Below are 19,319 nucleotides of genomic sequence, written 5' to 3'. Positions count from 1 at the left end.
GTACCTGTCTAGGAAAACCTCTGCGACGTGCCCAGTGCATCGGCTGCGTGTTTATTTAATTCACAGGGCTCAGAGAGCCCTGTTATTCACGAGTTCAAAATACATTAATATAATACATTAAAATACAGATTAAAATAAACACCATACAATACATTAAAATACAGTACACTAATCAGGCCAAATTGATGTAAAATTGTGTGGCTCCGCTGAAATAAACGCTGCTGGTCTTTAAGGTTCTGTAGGACTCCTGTATCATTTGGTTTCACTTCTCGGAATTACAGCCAGCTCGTTCCGCTGCAGCACCTCAAGGGTTACCCGAACCGGTTGGCAAAGGTCTCTCCTGATTGGCTAGTTAGCAAGATAGGCGGACGTTGCCGAAGAACGTCGAACACATCGGGGGACGTCGAAAAGGAGTCGCGCGCTTCTCGGACTCCATACATCCGGGTTCTCTAAGATAGCGGCCCATTGGCTTGGCAAACTGACGATCTAAATGAGGGTAAGCGGGGGGATGCCTGCAGTGCTGCTTGGTTAGAGCGGGGCCTTAGCTGCGCATGCGTTTAGCGGTCCTCGGAGGGAGGCGGTGGTGAGGAGGAATTGAGGAGCCGTTATGGCGGCGGCGTTGCGGAGGCTGTTACACGGTGCGGAAGTGGAACGGGTTCGGCCGGAGCCGGAGCCCCCTCCGCCACCATGGGGCATGGAGGTCCGCAGATGCCCTCTGCATGGCTGTAGGGCGGACAGGACGCCCCGTGGCGACAATGGCAGATACCAGGTAACGGTCAAATCCCCCCTGGCTGTTATCAGCTGTGCGTGACGTAAGCTGTCATCCCTCCCGCCGCAGAGAACCGCTGCCACGTGCAGCTGTTCTGTGACGTCACTACGCGTGCAGTTATGCCATCGTTTAGGGGCGAGGCCCTCCTACCCTTTTTATTTAATTGCACATCTGGATATGCTTTTGTTTCCATTTTTGCGTGTCCCATTTGCTTAAGGGCCAAAAAGCTCACCTCTTTTCTGTGTGCTCTCAAGGACAAGGGGGTGGGGAGTTGCACCAGGTTAAGGACAAAAGGGAGGTGAGATGTACTAGGTTGAAGTTTTGCAAAAAAACAACAACCCTGTATCGTCTGTTGTATTTTTGGTTTCTACCCTGCTGTTCCTTGTCTCATTTCCCACCTTTTCTGCTTTCCTGCTCTGTCTTTAGAAGTAAACATACAAATCAAGTGGTGTGTTATAGAACTGTGACTCATGAAAGTCAGGCTGCAGAGAGTTGAAGAAAAATTGAGATATTGCATTGAAAAGAATTATCTTAAGCTCATAAATAGGCGTCACTGCTTCAACTGGTATTGAATATTAACTTAAAGCTTGAAATGTATGAAAGAATTTGACTGAAACCACTGTGGAGTAATTTTTTAAAAAGCACAGGTGTTCCCCGCAGAGCAGCACTTTCCCCAAATAGGTATGTATATACCAACATCTTTCTTAGACAGGAAACAAAGTCAGCCATACAGTTTAGGCACTGGGATTAAACCTGTCTGCCCCCTGCTTAGTTTCTATATTACAACTCCTTTACCTGCCCTCTTAGCGTGTGATGGGAGCTTGTCCCCCGCTCATTTAACTGTTCTGGATCTGTCCATTTTTCATGCTAACATAATGGTGGGGGTGAGTTCTAGCTTGGTTGCGGAGAATCCACTTGCCATGCAGAGAGTCCCGGGTCCAATCTTTGACTTCTGCAGCTGAAAGGATCGGTTAGTGGGTGATGTGAATGGCTTTTAACTGAGACCATGGACAGCTACTGCCTATCTGAGTAGATAGTATTGACCTTGATAGACCAAATGTCCAGTTTAGTATAAGGCAGCTTCATGTGCTTGTGTGTGTTCTTGAGAAGTGTGCCACTAGTCAGTACCACAGTACTGAGAGTGTGCCATTCAAAAGTGGTCTGAGTACGTATGCAGGCCCAGCTGTCCACTGTGAGTAGCTTTGCTTCCAGTTTTCTAAGGCCAGAGAGCAGTCCCTAATATGGGAAAGAATACATGCTTCAGACAGAATAATATGCTTCAGAAGAATACATGCTTCAGACCAAGCCATTAGGGCCCTCTACCAGATACTCTACCCTGGTACTTGTGCCCTTTGTTATGCCTATGTTGCAGATTGGCTGCTCATCCATGAGTGCAATTTATTCTATGCAGATTCTTTCCCCACATTGCTAGTCTGCTTAATTTTGCTATACTTTGAAAACAAAGACTTCAGGCTTACTGGTGGGGAAAGCATGCTGAGACATAATTGTCATTAGTATGACCCTGCCTCTTTGTCTGTCTGCTAATAGGAGGACTAAAAATGCAGCGTTAGTGGACAGAGAAATATTTCATGTATGCAAGAGTTGCAATGTCAGTAAAATCCTGCAAACCTCCATGTCCACTGAATGCAAACTACAGATATGTCTTTCAGGGTGAATAATTTTTTTTAAAAAAATTAATGGATTTTAAAAGTTTAAATTGGATTTGTAAATTTAAATGCTTTTTGTGAAAAAAATCTATCTGTAAACAGTTTAAATAGTTTTCCATTTAAGGTATATTATAGTCAAACCTTATTCGCCATGAATTGTTAATTATGTAATATGAAACTGTAAAATATAATATGTAATATGCCATTTTCAAATTTTTGGGTGAACAAATTATGTGAATCCATTCACAATATCATGTTCTTCCAGAGGGTTTTGTAAAATTATTGTGGACATGTGAGTTCAAGTGGAGACCGAAGCTTCAGTACTCTTGTATGTTGCTGGTTTTCAGGAAGTAACCCCCCCCCCCCGTTTTTTTTTTTTTTTTTACTTTTCTTCCCCTTAGGAGCAGCCCTCTTATGCCGGATATGGCTCCCACTGTTGGAACTCTCAGCCTAGGGCTTCTTACCCAAGTCCATACCCTGCTGGGCCTGAACTCCAAGGCCAGGTAGAGTAAGAATGTTTTATGAGTAGCTAACCAGGGTTACTCAGTTCTAGAGTGTAACCTTGGATGGAGTCATCTGTTTGCTTACGGGATGGATTGTGCTGCAGTGCTGAGAGTTATTCCTAAGAAGCAGAATTTTGACTTCGATCGGGCCTTCTGTGCTGCAGTAGTTCTGTCCTTCTTCAGTGATCTAATATAGTATCTTGAGTGCGAAACACTGATTCATGATGTTGATGTGATGTAAGAACGTTTGCATCTGATCGTCTGCCTTGCGCAGCAGACCAGAAAGCTCTGACAATTTCTGCCCTTTATCTGCAAAATATTCCCATACCAAAAAGTGTAACAAACTTCCTACTAAAAATACCTGAGAATGTAGGTAAACAGACATAGTGCCGCTTCCTATATACCAGTAATTCTCAACCTTCCTAAAGCCGTGACCCTTTAATACAGTTCCTCATGTTGTGGTGACCCCCAACCCTAACATTTATCCATTTTACAGATGGAGAACACTGATGCAGAGAGTCTTAGGCGACCTCTGTAAAAGGGTCATTCAACCCCCAAAGGGGTTGCGACCCCCAGGTTGAGAACCACTGCTATATACAATGTTGATGCTTAAGAACACAATATATAACAAAATCAGTTGTGTGTGTTCATCTATGGAAAGTACAGGAACACATAGCAGTAAAAGTATGTAAGAAGCTATAATGCAGATCAAAATACAGGTTATGTGAATCCAACAGCTGGATAAAAACATCCAATAAATCAAAACTACCATTAACAAATGCTTGGGTTGACTTTTCTGCTACTATTTTTTTGTCTGACTTGAGGAACAAATAAACTTGAAGGCCAGAGCTATCAATGCTCTACTATTGGCTTTCTTATGTGTATTTATTAGAGAGCTTGTATCCTGCTTTTCACAGTCAGACTTTCTCATAGCGAATGAGTTATTTTAAAATTATAATAAAGCTAAAAAGTGGAATTGGTAGATGTGAAATTAAGTGTGCTTCTTGTTCATTGTTATTATTGAGATGCAGTAATGGAATCATTGTAAAGCATACCTGAACATTTGAGGAAAGTGTATTGGACTTGGATAGGGGCTTGGGGCAGCTTCTCTTGGAAGGGGTTGCAAGCAAAACGGTCCCTGCTTAGAGGTAACTCTGAAGTGACTGAAGCACAGGGTTTTTTTTCTGGCTTTATTATGTAGGAGGATTACTTGTTCTCCGAGTACAGTCACTGTGCAGTCACCATTGAACACAGTACACAACAAGGAGCAGGGATGGCATTGTGTAAGCCTGTGGGCTTGCAGTGGGCTATCTGACCACAAACTGAAGAACTCCGTGATCCAGATATCTGGGAATTCTGACAGTGAAGTGTCTTTTGCTTGGCAGAATCTGGGAGGTGGATACTATAAGCTGTCAGTATAGGATTGTTGCCTTGCCTGATTCCAAGGGGATAGTCAGCGCTGGTAGTTGCAGTAAATTTTCTGTGGAAGCATTGTTCAGGCAAAAGATTGCATTGTTTTCTATGCTAAAATTGAAGGGTGTTCCTGTCCCGTTAAATACTGTGTGATCCGAAAAAGTTCAGTGGATGTGGCTTCTCCAGTAACTCCCATTAAGCTATTAAAGGTACAAGCGTCTTCTTAATCTTCACTACAGCTCTTGACCAGGAATTTTTGAAGTGTAGTTATTTACTTATTAGGCTGATTGGTTTAAATGCCTTTTCTTTTTCTACCAGGGGATCGATCATTCCTATACAAATGGTGTTTATGGCACTCAGTACTCAGCTCCTGGGACAGGACCACCTCCATATCCCAGCCTCCCTCAGTCAAATGCCTACTATCCTACAGGACATCCTCATGCCCCTTATTCTACAGAGTCTCCTGGAATGTACCAGTCCCAGTCACCAGCTTCTAACTGGAATTACCCCCCACCCGACTGCCCGGCTGAAGGGTCTATGGTGAGGAGGCAAATATCAGGATATGCCCAGCCTCCGGTAAGGAAACTTTTATAGGCAGTTGCGTGATCTTTAAAGTCTGAGCTAATTTATCCATGTTGCTCTATTATTGACTTGGCATGATGAAGTTGGTGCCTCTTGGCTGAAAGTAGTTGTTTGTTGGATTTCTACACTTAAACCTTGCTTGGTTTACTGGTACAGCTTTTAGCCAAGAAGAATCTACCACTTTCTCCTGGCATATTTTCCAGTTGCCCAATGATGTTTACATGGTATATTTCATTTGTGACCTAGCAGCCCATTCCTAATGATGTTCACCCAGAGAAAGTTTCAGAGTTCGAAAGAACTTGCTTTCTAATAGGCATGCTTAGTATTGCTTCCTAAATCCTATTCCCATGTCCAACTTGATCTCATATGCTCAGAAGTCTTGAATGGGAGCTGCAGGAGATGGTGAGCTTTGTAATCCCATATTACAGTTTTCCTACACAGGATGAAATTACAGTTTGAGGAAAATATTCAGGATTGCCCCAAAAGCAGTATGATTCATAGCTTCTTGAGAGCCAGCGTGGAGTAATGGTTAAGAGCGGTGGACTCTAATCTGGAGAACCAAGTTTGATTCCCCACTGCTCCACATGCATGGCAGACTCTTATCTGATGAATTGGATTTGTTTTCCACCTCCTACACATGAAGCCTGCTGGGTGACCTTGGGCTAATCAAAGTTCTGACAGAACTCTCTCAGCCCCACCTACATTACAAGGTTTCTGTTGTGGGTAGAGGAAAGGTTTTGTAAGCCACCTTGAGTCTCCTTACAGGAGAAAAATCCTGCATAATCCTGTATAAATCCAAACTCCTCTTCCTGTTCCTCTGGTAAGCCCACTGAAGTTACTACCTGATTTGACCTATTTGATCTTCATGATTCTTTATGATGTGTCCCCATTAGAACTGTTGCCAATTAAAGGACTTGTAACTGACCATATGAGCTAGGCACTCCCATCCAAGAGCTGGGTGCACATCCATGGCGCCCAAAGAGGCTTCCTGGTGCCATGGGGAGGCTCAAAAAGTGAAAATGTCTCCCTGCCACTGAGAAGCCTTTAAGGCCACCCAAGAAAATGGCTTCAATCTCAGTTCTTGGCTGCTTGCATAATGTGCCAAATGGCCAGGAAGGAGCTGACTAATATCGCCCTGACTCGCTCCAGCTACACCGGCAGAGGGGGCGCTGGGATTCTGGCACAGCATCCAGCACTGTATCTCAGTGCCGGAGAAGGCTGCCGTGGCCACACACCGGCAGCTTCACCCCTCCATCAGGGTAAGTTCCCTGGGGAAGGCAAATCCGCTGCCAAGCACACTTCCACTGGTGTATTTGCCCCCCCTTCAAATGGTGCTTTTAGTCAATTAATTATAGATTAAATATACATAAATTGCATTGGAGGGGAAACATCCTTTAAAAAATACATTGATTGTGCCTTCTGTAATACAGCAATGCATAATTGTAGAGGCATTCCTCCTCTAATACCTCTTAAGGAGAAGCTTGCAATTTATAATTTCTTATGTATTAAAGTGTATTGGTGTTGTGGAGTTTCTAGTTGAAATATGGTTTCAGCATTCTAGCAGCATTCTCTCCTGGTTTCACCTGCATCTGTGGCTGGCATCTTCAGAGGATCTGATAGTGGATTTGCCAGCCACAGATGCAGGCGAAACGTCAGGAGAGAATGCTGCTAGAACACGGCCATACAGCCCGGAAACCACACAGCACCCCGGTGATTCCGGCCGTGAAAGCCTTCGACAATCTATATATATAAAAAGCTAACAGTGTTTTTGTTGATGACAGTATACCTCAGTAACTGCTGGGCCAATTCCTCTGAAAATTCCCAGCCACTATAGTCATCCAGGTGAGAGTGTTTTTAGATGTTCACATACCTGAAATTTCACACCTGGCCCAGGTAAAACACCTTTTTCCTGGCGCTCCCTGGTGAAGGACATGCAGCTGCCTGTGTGTAACTGTCACCCTTAGAATGTTCATGCAGCTTAGAATGTTCACTCAGATGGCCAGATATGAGCAGTGGAAACAGTACATAGGCAATAACTCGAGTGGAAATGAAACACATACACACACATACACACGAGGGAGAGGGAAAGAGGGAGAGGGAGGGGTGTCATGCAAGGGAAGAGAGGGAGGGAGAGGAAAGGGATGGAGGGGGAGGCATGCAAGGGAAGAGAAGTGAGAGAGGGGAGAGAGTGAGGGGTGGCATGCAAGGGAGGGGAGGCAGGGGCCCAGCATCTTGATATGACCCACCCCACCCCTAGCGAAGGGAAGGGAGGGAGGGGAAGGCGTGGCATACAAGGGAAGAGAAGGGAGGGAGGGAAGAGAGTGAGGGGCAACATGCAAGGGACGGGAGGGAGGGGCCAGGCACCCTAGATTCCCTGAATACTGCGGTTACAGTTAAGAAAACCAGGCACGCAATACTTTGAATGGCTGCATTGCGCCTCTCAGAGGGTTTCCTCAGAAGCGACACCCAAACTTACTCCCAGGTAAAGGATCATGACCAGCCAGCCTAGATGTGTGGGAGGGGTGCCTTTCCATCCCCCCGGGAATGCAGGCACACACATCACTGACATTTCACAGTATCAGGCTGCGTGCTTGCATGAGCAAGTACTGCTGGCCTCTGCAATTGATTTGGTGCTACTGTTCCTTTCCCATTTCACCACAATAAGCCACAGCAACGCGTGGCCGGGCCCCACTAGTATATTAAAGTATTCTCCCAGTGAGGTTTTTTAAATTATCATAATGCTTTTAATGAGTTAAGTGAATGAGGAAATATTTTTTTCTCTGCCCTGCAGGCACCTGGCTTTCCAGTCTCATCCTATCCATATGGTGACTGCAATCATGGTATCCCTCAGCAGGGGCCGCCACCGCCACCCCAACCAAGGCTTCAAGATACAACATGGCGACCTCCTGGCACTTATGGGATGCAGCCTCCTTATGGCTGGTCTCCTGCATCAACACAACATGGGAATCGATATGTTGCTGAATCTTCTGCACCTTGGCCTACCAATGGGGCATCTGCCCCACATCCTCCAATTAACAGTGCAAAGGTACCTTTTTCAGGTGTACAAAGAGATCACCTTTCCTTCAGGCTGAAGAGTTGCACTTGCTTAGCTACCCACCGACCCACCCCCTTTCAATGGGTCCCATACTGTGCTTCATATTGTTAGGGACCCTTTTGTGTCAATGAGCTATTTTTGTAAATGTCCTCTTGGAGCCCAGTGAATTCCAGGCTTTTGGCATCAGTTGCTTAAAATAATTCAGCACCTTCTGTATTATGTGGCCATGGACTTCAAGTATCAAGAATGAAGGTAGTGGTGGTATTGTCCATTGTACCTCACCATGTTGCATTGTCCTGGCTACTGTTAGTGATATTTCTTGCTCAGTTGCTGCCTCTGCTTGGCCCCTTGGGCAGGTAATATCTGTCGCTAAATTCCAGCTCCTCAGTTAGGGGAGGGAAAGTTTCCTAATCCTAATGTTTACCTTTGGCTTCTGACTTAAAAGCTTAAGAGGTGTGAGCCCTTACATGTACCCCATGTCTGTAACCTAATTCCAGAGGGCTACTTTTTGATGTTGCTTGCAGAGTATGCATATGCAGTCTGTTGTATCTCCTGATGAATTTGTGCCCCAGTTTTCTTACCTCCAGATAAAGGCAGGGGGTAGTATACACGATATCTTGTACCTATGTTTCTTGGAGCTTTGATGGCACAGGTACTTCTGCTCAGGCCTTCTGGATCATATGTAATATAGCTGGCTTGAGCAGCTAGCTAGTTTTGTTTCTGTCCAACCACAGTGACATCACCTCCGGACTTTGTAGTGGACTCAAGTTTTGGAAATACTTCAACTCTCCTTAGTCCTGTGGATAATTGAGGTGGTCTACATATCGTCTTGGCAGTCCTACGCTGTTTTTCCATTGCTAGAGCATATGTGAACCAAAATAACTTAATCTACCAAGCTTCTAGCACTATTTTGATGTGTGTGTCATTTATTCAATTTGATTTCCCAGCCGAAGCTCTTGTTTTAGAACTGGTTATTGGTGGCAGAGTTCATAGGGAAGACCAACTGGAAGCCCGCCTATTGGGTAATGTCTCATTGTGATGTCATTCTGACAGGTTCAAACTGCATGTCCTGCCTCTAGTGTCTTTCAGTGCCTGACCCCTCATGTACTGCTGTCCTAACTATGCAGACCTTGCTCAAGAGTAGAGAAGCAGACTGGCAATATTGGCTGCCAGGGGATCTGCATGCACTTCATTTTTGATGTAAAATGTTGGGTAATAGAATTGGTGGAGCTCGGTACAATGTTGAAACCTCTTGTTTCTCCCCTTAGGACTCCTCTTACAACCAATTGGAGCAAGGAACTAACCAGCACAGCTACTTTCCAGAAGCCTCTCACCTGCCTCCTGGGACCATGAATGATCACAAGCTGGCACAGCTTGACACTAAGCCATCTGCTTCCAGCACCAAAGTGCAGTACAGCGCACAACCCCAGCTGTATGATAACGTTCAGAAGAAGCCTGTTCTGAATGTTGACTATGGATCGGGCTTCAAAAGCAATGGGCAGCTTCCACCAGAACCTTCAGATGTACAGCCAGGAGTTCAAAAGGTTATGGACGTTATGGAAGGAGTTGAACTGCTAGAGGAAGAGGTAGACGAATTTGTGGGGAAGAAAACCGATAAAGGCTATCGGCTACTGGAGGAAATGCTGACCAAGAAGCTGTTGGAGCTGGACTCTATAGAGACAGGGGGTCAAGAGAATGTCCGCCAGGCAAGAAAAGAGGCTGTTCACAGAATCCAGGCCATACTGGAAGAACTGGAAAGAAAGGGTCTCTAAGTTGGGGATAGCAACAGTCCTAAAGTAGAGTCCTGGAGCGCCCAAAGATTTTTGTCTTTGTTCACTCCCCAGCTGTTTTAACACCCAAAGCAATAAATCGTAACTTGAGTTTTGATTTTAAAATCACAACACATGGTGAGCTGATTGAAACTGAACAACTATTTCAGACCTAAATTCTTAGCTTGGTGTTTCTGCAGACGAATGTAGGCAAAGAGATTATCTGCTGACCCTAATGACTGAAGACTGTAGCTGTAGTAGCTTCCCTAGTTATCAGCACACTTCACTGGAGAATTACCATTCGGTAAGACATTCTGAGATAAGGCTGTGAATCTCTAAAGTCATCAGCAACTTCTCAGAACAGCTGGGTTATGTATCAGTGCAAGGTACAAAGACAATTCAGTTGCAACACAGCACCAGTAAAATCAAGACAACAGTCTCTTTAAGATGCTCCTCTTTGTATTATTTACAGTTTCCTCACTGTTATCATAGAAATTGTGTTGTATTCTGTATCATTGGGGTACATCCTGCTAAAGTGAAGCCCTTCTGATGAGCCAGTCAGTTGGGCAGCCAATGCCAGCGTAGCTGTCTTGCTTTTTTCCTGTACTGTGGAAATATAATCATGATGCTTTTTATAAGATAGGCAGAAGGAACTAAGGAAAAGATTTGACTTGCCTATGCAAGAGGCAGTGCTAGCAAGTGAGACAAATGATTGTAAGGACTCTGTCCACAAATGCCCTTGGCCAAATGTGTTAGTGATATTTCACATGTTTCTTTTAAAAAAAGATGACTTCTATCTGTGTAAATGGTGATTCTGTACAATTGCTGTCTGGAGGGGGACAGGTAAGGCTACTACTACTGTAAATACCTTGTTCATTGCAAAAGTGGTTCTTGGTCTCCAACGTGAGAAATAAACCTCCACGTTTTTCTAATGCTAAGTTTGCAAATGACAGTATTGGTGTCAAATTAAAATGATATTGGGTGTGACCGCACGAATGGTTTGGTAATCTGTCTTAAGCGTCTATCTTATAAGAGACAAAATGCACAATAGACTTGATACGAACAGCCTAATTCTTGTAACCTGTTGCTTAGGACATCTTTGGCAAGAAGGTCTGTGCTGGTATGGTAGGTGAGTTGTATTTGAGTCCAGTAGCAGGGTAGAGACCAACAAGATTTGGGTGGATGTAAGCTTTCAAGAGTCAGAAGGGACTCTTAAAAGTTTATATCCCCAAAATCTTGTCAGTCTCTAAGTGCTTCTGGATTCCAATCTAGCTGCTCTGCTGCAGACCAACACAACCACTATTTCCTAGTTTTTGGGCTGAGAGCTGGGAAACCAGAGTTCAGGTCCTGGCTCGTTCATGAAAGGTGACCTTGAGCTGGTCATTCTTCTCAGCCACACTAGACTGTCATACTGCATCGAGTTACCCAGAGGAAGGGCAGGATTAACTCTTGTGAGCATGCTCACAAGATCACTAACTGGAGGCTCTGTTTTGTACTTAAGAACAGGATAATCATAGAATAACCAAATCCAGTGAGTTAGATGAGTAACAGAAGTTCTGAAAGACTGGGCTCTTGGAAAGACAAAAATTAAAAGGTGTTTAGACTCCATGTTTCCTCTCCCTTTTTTGCCAGATCTTCAGTTTCTCATTTATATTTTGCTTTTACTCCAAATTCTTTGAAATGGGCACATTTTGTGTGCGACCACAGACCTGGCCTGCCTGCTTGCGATGTTATACATTTGCATTTGAAAAGCCCATGGAGAGCATTCTGCTTTTGCTTTTTCTTACAACAGAGTTAAGAGCTTGCTTGTATCTATCAGTGAGATTCCGTGCTAACTTCTGAACCAGTCTCAGCTGTAGGTTGTTGTGTTGCTTGGTTTGAGGCACTTTTAATTTAATTTTTTTCCCTTGCCTACAGACTGCGTGTTCTGGGGAGGAGGGAGTGGATGAGGATTTCCGTTTTGTTGTTCTCACAAATTGCTAGTGATGGCTGGAGGCAACCACCATAAGAAGAATTTGCTGTGCTAGAAGGGTCATATGTTGAAAGTAGATATTCTCTTGGTATTGTCAAGGATCTCAGTATTCTTTGTGGAGGTAGAGTTTTTCCAGAGTAGAAAGATGTCTTTGCTCCCATGAGTGTAATGCTGCTTCACTACAGTATTGATTTTAAATAAGCAGAAAATACATTCAGCTTGATTCATTTGACTGTAGTACATATTAAGAAACAGTAAATATTGCCGTTCCCTAGTAGTTGCTGTTCAGTAAGCCGTCTGTGTTAGTCCGTTATGTAACATCTCATCTCTGAATTTGTTTTGGAGGATTATTGGGTTTTGAAAAGCAAATGCCGGAGCAGCTGCTATGTAAAACTAAGAGGAAGAAGTATTTGTTGCAATAGAACACAGAACTACCTTTTAGATGCAAGATACTATTTTCAAAGCTATCCAAGGCCATCTTCCATCAGCCAGAACCTGGAAGAGTACCTTGAACTAAAGACGGAAATAAAATGAAAATGTAGCATTTTGCACTTGGATAACACTATAATGCTATTTGTTGAACTTGATGAGGATGGGGGAAAACAGCTATATCGATGCTATATGGTTATAGTGTGCTGCATTCAGTCTGTGGATCCCATACCACTTCATCGTCTTCAGAAATCTAGAAAATATCTTTCTTAATGAGAGGGTAATCTTCTCATCTCTGTTGGCAGCCTGCTGTTCACAAGTAGTTGTGCAACCAGTGCACCAAAAATCCTTTTTTTTTTTGCCATCATGTCGCAGCCAATTGATGGCAATTCCATAGGGTTTTCAGGGAAAGATGTGGCCTGCCTCCACATCATGCCCTGCTATTCCTTGGAGGCCTTTCATTCAAATATTTGCCAAGGTCAAGGCTGAGTGTGCGTGATTAGCCTAGCTGGTTTCCATGGCAGAGTGGGGACACAAACCTCTCTGATGAATGTCTCCAACAAAATATCTCCAACAAAAAACCTTGTAGATCATTGTAATGCTATGCTGATCTTAAAACTTATATAGCCATCTGGGTTCAAGGGAAATAGCAGCTTATGAGGGTGGGGCTGAGGAAGGGATATAATGTGGATGGGTATGAACCAGCAAAAAAGTACCTTCCCATCTGAATGGTATGCAAACATACTAACTGTGATGTTAAGATTATGCCAAACAAGGTTGGAGAAAGATTACAACAAAGCAGGGGAAAGCATAAGTAGCTAATTGGGAGATAACATTGTATGGATGTTCTAACCCCACCCCACCACTTTGGCTTGGGTGCCAAACTGGAGCAAAATCTGCATGTAGTAACCAGCAAACAAAGCCACCCTCCCTGAAATGTATACTCCCTTGTTAGTATAGGAGAGCAGCAGATTGTAGCAGTTTGGTGTGGATTCCCTGATCCCAAATGTATCTAGACAAGCTGGCAATTTTAATCTGGTGTCATGGATCTTTGGTTTCTAAACAAAGCACTGATTGCACAGTGTTCAGATTGGTATAACAGTTACAAAAGTCAGAATATTCCTAGGAGGCAAGCATGGCCTTCAGGATGACAGCATCCCTCTTAAATTGCATCAGGGTGTTTTCTGATCGCAAACACAAAATATTTGTTTTGCCCTCCCACTCTGTGCAAGACAAGGTCCAAAGGTGAACTTTCTATCTCATTGTTTAGGAATTTACACCCACCCACGCTCTAATCCAAAAAAACAAAATGAATCCTATGTATTGTTGAAGGCTTTCATGGCCAGAATCACTAGGATGTTATGGGTTTCCTGGGTTGTATGGCTGTGTTCCAATAGTGTTTTCTCCTGGTGTTTTGCCTGCATCTGTGGCTGGCATCTTCAGAGAATGCATCTGTGGCTGGCATCTTCTCCTGAATCTGTGGCTGGCATCTTTAAGATGCCAGCCACAGATGCAGGCAAAATGTCAGGAAAAAACACTACTGGAACATGACGACACAACCCAGAAAACCCACAACATCCAAAATTAATCTTTTTAAACTTCATTTCTTTAGAACAGTTACTGTGACCTATACTTCAGGTTCTAGTAAAAGGTAACAAGAAATGTTTTAACGAAGCAACAATTCCAGAGATGAAGAAAAAAATCTTTGATCTTTTAGAATACTGCATCTTTTGATACTTGCATAACATTCAAAGACTTGTAGTTGCCTAGAATGGCCCTGTTTTGTAATAGTTGACCAACTGGGTGTGTTTATAATTAGGGTAAGAATGAGCTAAAAAGACAGTAGGAATGCCAACAGCAGAACTGCGGTCAATTCTCTTTGGAACCTCTATGTAGGGCTTGTAACATCTTAGCACTGATTGGTACTGTTATGCAATGGTACCCTGAGGCAGCACACAAAGGCAGTGTGTTGAAAGGACACAAAATTCATGCATTGTTTGTTGATCTTTTCAAATCTTCTAAATGAGGTTTTTGGGAACACGCACAGTTCATGTTAAATCAGGACCTAACATTTGCTCCATGGTATGTTAATTGATTTTGCTGAAGTGCTGGCAAGTGAAGACATGAAACATTTTGCATTTATTTCTTTGCTTCATTTGCAAAACATCCTGCTGCTTTTTTAAAAAATGTCTTTTGTTGAAGAAACCCTTGGCTGCCCTAGATGTAAGCCACACAGTCACAAGTGATTTCTTGTAATCAACAACCTTTGCACTACTGCTGACATGCCTGGGTAAAAAGTGGAGTCGCAAGATCAGCCATCTCACTGGATTGGAGTTCTTTTGCAAACAACCTGTAAGAAGGTTTTCCATAGAGGTTCGGATCTCTGTGGGTTGGATTCTTTCACAAGTGAGTTCTAAATGCCTCTTCAAATGAAATGACTGTTGAAGTTATTGCACCAGGGAAGAAAATTGGTTGTGTGGGAAAAGCCCTTTTGCAACTTGTGTTAGGCTGTGGGTAGAAGAACACTCATATTAATATAGATCTATAAATACTTTGATCTGTCAAGGTGGCTATGGGATTTGACTTCCTTAAAAAGTTCTGCAGCGCAAAAACTTAGGGAAATGATATTTTTTGTGAGTGACACAGTGCTTCAACCACAAATGAAAATAACTGAATTCAGACAGTGTACTTTCTACATTTATGTCCATATTTTCTGTTATGATTAATACATTGCCATTGTTTTGGCTTAACTGTTCTTTTTTGGTCTGCAAGACCTAAATAAGCCAACCAGATGCAAAGATGCTTGATGAGCAGTTTTTCTCTTGCTTTTTTTCTCGGATAGTTGTTTGTGACATTTGAATGTCTGGCAGTTGAGGAAGACCCTTTCCGCGACGTCGGTTAAATACAGCGTTCTAGTGGGACGGCAAAAACGCTCGCCACATTCCCAGGGAGTTGTTCGCAGATAGCGAAGCTGCTTCAAGAGTCGCCGCTTCATCACGCTTCTCTCCCTCAGCGGGCGCTGGAAGCTGCCATGCGCAATGGCAGCGGCCTGAAGGCTGCCTTCATTCTTCCCCCCTTTGTCCGACATCAACTCTACCATCTTCTGCGACCGTCCGGCATCGTCAGCCGAGGTTTCCTGGGACACCCCCCCGCTGCACCTGCGACTCCGTGAAAGCGGTCGCCAGGGTAGGGCGTATCCTCTGGCCTGTCAGCAAATGCGCCGGACGGGTTACAGGAGAAGGTAGGTCGCATCGGACGCTCGCCGCTCCACGGGCTACGCCTATCTTCTCCCATTTCCGTTACCAGGACCGCTTTGAAGCTAACGGGTCCTAGTGTGGTGTCAGACGCCATGTACCGTAACCTAACTCCCAGCGTGGCCATGCAGAAACGGCCTAAGTATTTGTAACCACTGTAGCAGAAAAAGCTGTAAAGGCAATTGTGCATCACGGGCATATGACACCAAGGCTGTTTCCGCACAGCCATGCTCAGGGGGGGGTGTCAGCGTATATGACGCTGACGCACACACACACACACCCGGGACCATTCGCACGAACAGTCCTGGTAGGGGCGGGGAAGACAGCGCAGACTGTTACAATTCTAGAAACTTAATCAGGTATTTTTTGGCACTTTTAAAGGCTAGCACTTTAAAATATCTACTATAAATTTTTGCAAAGGAAAGCCCACTTCTTTAGATGCTGGTTCAAGTTCTAGAAAAGCTGTTTTTTTATTTCTTTTTTAATTTTCAGATCTCCAGCAAAGATCTGTAATCACATGCAATAGTGTCTGAAGCATATGAGAACCATTTATCAAATGTTATCAAAACCTTGCATGGAAGGATTTTTAGAAATGAAGAAGCAATGATCTTGCTTATGGAATGCTAATCCCAAATTCACTCCATGATGTCTGCTGATAGCCGTATTATGAAAAGCTAGGAATCCAGTTTATCATATACGTTGCTTGCAGTTTTTAAATTCAAAATGCCAACAGCACTATGTCAAATACTTGAGGAGGGGAGGAGAAGACATTGTTATAATTTGTACTGGTAAGCCATACAAGCTATAATAAACTGTGCTGAAATAATGTTAGTGAAAGCAAACGAACAGGCATTAATGATGCGTTTGACCGCTTATTGTTGGATTCCCTAGCTTTAATTTGGCATCATTCAGATTAAGATGATATGAACAGTTTGGGCGTTTTAATAGCTTTCTAGAATCCTGAAGAAGCTTGACACTTCTTACTTTTCCCGTCAGGTGCTTTTTGATGAATCCCAGCATTTTTGAGAAGTTTGTTCTTTTGAAATCAAGCTCAGTTGGATTTCTTTGGCAGCTTTCCATTTGTAAAAGTGCTGAATTCAGTAGCTTAGTGGCTACTGTTCTCTGTTGGGTCAGCACTTCTTACTTCTCACTTCAGGTCCAAAACATCACTTGAATCATATGTAAGTCACCTCTGGTTCAGTCAGTTCCATGACTGACTGCTTCAAGATGCAGATATTTCAGGAATTGAGAACGTCTGAATCTTTGTCACAACTCAAACATATATTTTGTTTAATTTTATTTAATTTATAACCTGTCTTTCTTCCTAATGGGGACCCAAGGGCACCCACTGTTCTCTTGTCTTGCATTTTATAAAAAAGATTTTATTAATTATCAAATACACATTGGTAATTATACAATATTAAAAATATACAAATGATTATAAATTTTATACTGAATTCTTACAATACATTTTCTTGGTTTTAGATACACATTTTTAAAAACTTACTACTAGAAACTAAATCTTATTCCCTTTACACTTGACTATTTTCCTGAATTCAATAATAACGTTATTTTTAACTAAATAACTAAACCAGTGTCAATTAGCAAAATATGTTTCCATTCTTCATTATTAGTGTAAGCTTAGCTATATGAAATGAACAACTTTGAATGTATCCGGAATCTGTCTACCCTAACCATGACAGCCGATTTCTCCACTTAGGTGTTTGAGTTATACTGAGTTATACTGAACTCTCTCTCCTCACCAGACTTCATAACCCATATCTTCAGTTCTGGTGACCTATTTTTTGTTGGAAGGGGAATTTTTTTAAAAAAGTTAATGTTTTGTGGTACAGATATCCTCCATAGCACCTTTTATCAGCATTAGCTGTCATACCAGCTGCAGCCATTCTTCAGTGGTCCAACATCACATTTCTACACACTAAACTGATATGAAGATCAAGTGTATTTCTAATAAGGTTTGGGGCGGTAGGGTATCAAGAAGAAAGAATGTGGCTTGCAGGATTATGTATGTGATACGGTTATTGATGATTTCCTAACACCTTTTAACTGGAATTTAATGAAGTAATGCCTTAATTCTATGTATGACCTATGCTACTCTGAAGTTTAGATTTCAGTTAACCATTAACTTTTTTTTTTTTTGTTATCTGCTCTAACAAGGTCCAACACCACTATTGTTCACCGGACTTTGAGTTGAGAAGAGTTATTTTTAGCAGTTTTGCTCTTCTCATAAAGAATGTGCTAGTGGGCTTGAGTCATAGAGAACGAGATTAGCAGCCAATCCCACTTCCCAGAGCATTTCTCAAATGGGCTCAAGAGAGCAGTACATAACAATTCATTGTGCAAGGCCCTCAGCATTTTATGTGGCGAAAGGTCAGCAATGAGGCCCAAAGCCCTGCTGCAAATAAATATTCACATATTCCATTTCCCCAGGATGCTACATAAAGGATTCTGGCAAATGGGAACAGTAGTTTTCCTATGGCTCCCACTCTTAGCTGTTTCTTTTATTTTGCAGTCCCCTCACTCAATACCAGTGTTTATTAAGATCATCTGTGTCTCCTGCAGTTAATGACTCCCAAATGGAGATCAAAACTCGTCTCCCCCTTTCTCATGAGGTTTTATGGCTTTCTTTCAAATTAAGAACTACTTCCTAAACCTCATTCTTGACACCTATCATTTAGTTCCCCAGCCACGGTGCTACTACTGTGCTGAAACTTGTCCAGTTATACCTCAGTTTTTAAAAATTGTCTTTATTTGCTTTGTTTATATCCTGCCTTTCCAGCAAACTTCAGCTTGGGTTCTTTGTGGTTTCATTTTGTTTCTGGCTTTTTGAGGATTATCCTAGCTTCTGAACACCCTGTTTCCCACCCACGCGCTCACCATCTTGAGCTTTGTTACTTCCACTCTCAAAACCCTTGTTTCCTGCAAGTATCATCCTTACTTTTATTTCCTCTGTTCGCTGTCTCCTTTTAAAATCTTTTGCTCTTTTGGGTTACTCCTGCAAAGGTGAAAGCTCTTTGCTCCATTTGCTTTACCAAATTACAGGCCAAAGTGATATATGCCACCTACAGCAACATGGCGAATACTAGGTTCTATCTGTAAATTTCTTTCTCCTTTCATACTTTCTCCTTTCATACTTTCTCCTTTCAGAGCCCCCAGGGGATGGGGCGGTTTATAAATCGAAACAATAAATAAATGAATAAAAATACTTTCAATCTGATAAACCAACTCTTGTTCCCAATTTACTTGGCATTGACCCACTTGGCTATGATGTGGTCTGAAGAATATTTTGAGGCGCTGTTGTCCCCTTAGTGCTGAAATTGGAGAATGGTATGTCTCCTGACTCCTTGCCAGGCAGAATTATGAGACTGGCAATGAATTATTTGAATTGGGCTGAAGGTTACTATAAGGTTACACAGTTCTTTACATATCATGATTTGTGGCTGGACTAGCAAATTAGGAACTGGAAACCAACTTCAAGTTTAACTTTCCAAAAAACAAGCCATATTGGATCAGACCAGTGGGCCATCCAGTCCAGCAGGCTCTTCCATTCGCATCCTGCAGCCTCTAAAACACAGAACCAATCAGCCTCTAAAACACAGAAGCGTAATTCAGATTTTATAGTTAGCAACCAACAGTAAACTTCTCGATACACCCATTCCTTTTAAATCGACCGGTCAGCACCGCATCTTGTGGCTGTAAGTCCCACAGATCACCTATTAACTTTTGTATACCTTGAATCTAATCGGTGGTCAACACGGCTGGAGCGACTAAACCACACAAGATTCAGATGGATTTGCCAAAGGGGGAAATCGATTTTACTTGGTGATTCCTGGCCAGAAAACTGTATGGTTCTGCAGAGCTTGTAAAACAAGAGATATTCTGCCC

The 19,319-nt window shown here is 42.8% G+C and overlaps 1 protein-coding gene across 3 annotated transcripts; it reads left to right on the top strand.

Moving 5' to 3' along the window:
* Positions 1-383: 383 nt before the first annotated feature.
* Positions 384-10,750, top strand: BAG4 (BAG cochaperone 4). Of its 3 annotated transcripts, none has more exons than XM_048512926.1 (5): positions 384-496; positions 2,838-2,939; positions 4,671-4,928; positions 7,726-7,980; positions 9,258-10,750. In XM_048512926.1, exons 1-5 carry the CDS (start codon positions 491-493, stop codon positions 9,759-9,761), a joined length of 1,125 nt encoding a protein of 374 aa, XP_048368883.1. In that variant the 5' UTR covers positions 384-490; the 3' UTR covers positions 9,762-10,750. The 3 variants fall into 3 exon arrangements, with proteins under 3 accessions (XP_048368883.1, XP_048368881.1, XP_048368882.1); XM_048512924.1 differs by lacking the exon at positions 384-496 and adding an exon at positions 546-769; XM_048512925.1 differs by lacking the exons at positions 384-496; positions 2,838-2,939 and adding an exon at positions 546-769.
* The last annotated feature ends 8,569 nt before the right edge of the window (positions 10,751-19,319 follow it).

This window comes from Sphaerodactylus townsendi, linkage group LG12, assembly GCF_021028975.2.
Source record: "Sphaerodactylus townsendi isolate TG3544 linkage group LG12, MPM_Stown_v2.3, whole genome shotgun sequence".
NCBI classification, from domain to species: domain Eukaryota; kingdom Metazoa; phylum Chordata; class Lepidosauria; order Squamata; family Sphaerodactylidae; genus Sphaerodactylus; species Sphaerodactylus townsendi.
Note: the sequence above shows the minus strand (reverse complement) of the source record. Positions and strands in the feature narration are given on the sequence as shown.

Bases quoted from the DNA above. Each gene is read 5' to 3' on its own strand.
- BAG4 (XM_048512924.1), top strand. From the start codon at position 608: ATGGCGGCGGCGTTGCGGAGGCTGTTACACGGTGCGGAAGTGGAACGG. The intron at 2,940-4,670 runs GTAGAGTAAGAA...TTTTTCTACCAG, and splicing joins GGCCTGAACTCCAAGGCCAG to GGGATCGATCATTCCTATAC. The intron at 4,929-7,725 runs GTAAGGAAACTT...TCTGCCCTGCAG, and splicing joins CAGGATATGCCCAGCCTCCG to GCACCTGGCTTTCCAGTCTC.